Source organism: Arachis ipaensis, chromosome B02 (assembly GCF_000816755.2).
Source record: "Arachis ipaensis cultivar K30076 chromosome B02, Araip1.1, whole genome shotgun sequence".
NCBI classification, from domain to species: Eukaryota; Viridiplantae; Streptophyta; class Magnoliopsida; order Fabales; family Fabaceae; genus Arachis; species Arachis ipaensis.
In genome coordinates, this window is record NC_029786.2 from 44469484 (window position 1) to 44471404 (window position 1921).

Below are 1921 nucleotides of genomic sequence, written 5' to 3' on the forward strand. Positions count from 1 at the left end.
TCCACCAATTTATCAAGAATCCATTTATTAATATAATGCTAGTATATCAGCAACTATTGGTTTTTCTTGAGAAGTATTAGTATTAACTATAAGGGATTTAAAATCAAGTTGCTATTAAGAACATTCATGAAACTTGGTTTATTTTAACAATGCAGGTTTCTGCTGAAACAAAGTCTGATGCTGGAAGGAAATCGTCAAAGAAGGGGTGGAAAACAGCAACATTATCAAGACCTGTGAGTTTCAATCCTTCTATTGTCATGTGTTTACTAGAATAGTTAAGTGATAAATCAGTTGCTGTCTATTATATCGGTGATGGTATTGGTTGTTGATACAGGTGATTTGCATTTGTAATGATTTATATGCACCTGCCTTAAGACCGTTACGTCAGATAGCCAAGTAAGTTTCTTAGTCTTTTAAACGATGATTTAGAACGTCTTCACTCCTTTCTTGAGCTGTCATAACTTGGCGTCAAACCTGTCATTTTCTTCTTGTTATTTAATCTCTGGCAAACATTGATTACAAATAGGCAACCATAACAGGGAGGCAGTGTCCTATTAATTTTTGTTCATTGTTGGTGTGGGCATGGACTGCTGTGTTCCGAAAAATAGCTATATTAGGTTTAAGGATGACAAGAAACGGAATGGCCAAATGTAACTAAAATGTGTTTTGGAGTGATTTAAAAGCAGCAATGGGAGTTTTGTATGACGTAACTTTTGGCGGAAGTTTCTGTCGTCCCTTCATTTAAAAAGAAAACAAGCTATATTAGCCATTTCCTTTCCATTTTCTTTAAATGGACAGTGGGATATCTCCAAAACTAGTTGTTCTAATAGTTATTCTGGAAAAGGAACTGTGTCCAAGCAAGATAAAAGTGCATTTGTTTTGTTTCTAGAATCTCGGCATGCATTTTGTAGGTTAGTGGCACAGGTTACTCGTTGCAACTTAGTAAGCTATATTTCTTTTTGTTTTTATTTCTTTGTTTTGTCCTGAGAAAAAATGGGGAAAGCCATAATGGTATTACATATATTTGATCATTTCAGCGTAATTTTTGTAAGGTTTTTAGGATTGGTTTGGTAAAGTTTTTATTTTTCGAAAGGAGTTTATTGAAGCTGGTTTTTGAAAGATGGTTTTTTAAAAGGGGTAGCACTTATGTTTAGTAAATCCAACTAAACATGCCTTTTAATAAGCACAAGCAATAACAATTGAGTTTGATAAAATAATTTTTAAAATTTAAAAAGATTATAATAGACAAATATAACAGTTAGATATTTATTAACATATGGAGTTATATCAAACTTTTAATTTTAAGAGTAATTATCCAAATCAGTCCCTAAGAATTTTAAAGGTGGATATTTTAGTCTCTAAAAAAAATTAATACACAGATCAATTCCAACGTTTTTTTTTCATCAGACATAACAGTTTTCTGTCTATTTTCCGGGCATAACTCACTAAATTTTTCAAGTATTTATTAAAAAAAGAATATTTGTAGATATAATCAAATTAACTTTTAAGGTTAAGTTAAACCTATTTGATTTCTAATATGGTATTTATTATGAAGTAGAAATTTAGTTAGCTTTTTGAGTTAATTGATAATTTGATGATCAAATTGAGATTTAAGTGAAAACAGAAGAATAACTTTGATTATATTTAATTCCTAGCTATCACACCAAGCTAAGTTATATTAAATACAAAACTATCAAATAGTTTCAATAGAGTTTTTTGTGGAATAATCTCTAATAACTTTATTGAACATTATTATTATTATTAAGTAGATGATCAAAAAGTGAAAACAGAAGAATAACTTTGATTATATTTAATTCCTAGCTATCACACCAAGCTAAGTTATATTAAATACAAAACTATCAAATAGTTTCAATAGAGTTTTTTGTGGAATAATCTCTAATAACTTTAATAACTTTATTGA

The 1921-nt window shown here is 29.4% G+C and overlaps 1 protein-coding gene across 1 annotated transcript in view; it reads left to right on the top strand.

Moving 5' to 3' along the window:
• The window catches only part of LOC107625268 (chromosome transmission fidelity protein 18 homolog), a 32322-nt gene that overhangs the window by 6340 nt on the left and 24061 nt on the right, over window positions 1–1921 (top strand). The window contains exons 8-9 of the mRNA XM_016327866.2: window positions 156–233; window positions 335–396. Coding sequence (XP_016183352.1) covers window positions 156–233; window positions 335–396 — 140 coding nt within the window. The remainder of the gene's footprint in view (window positions 1–155; window positions 234–334; window positions 397–1921) is intronic.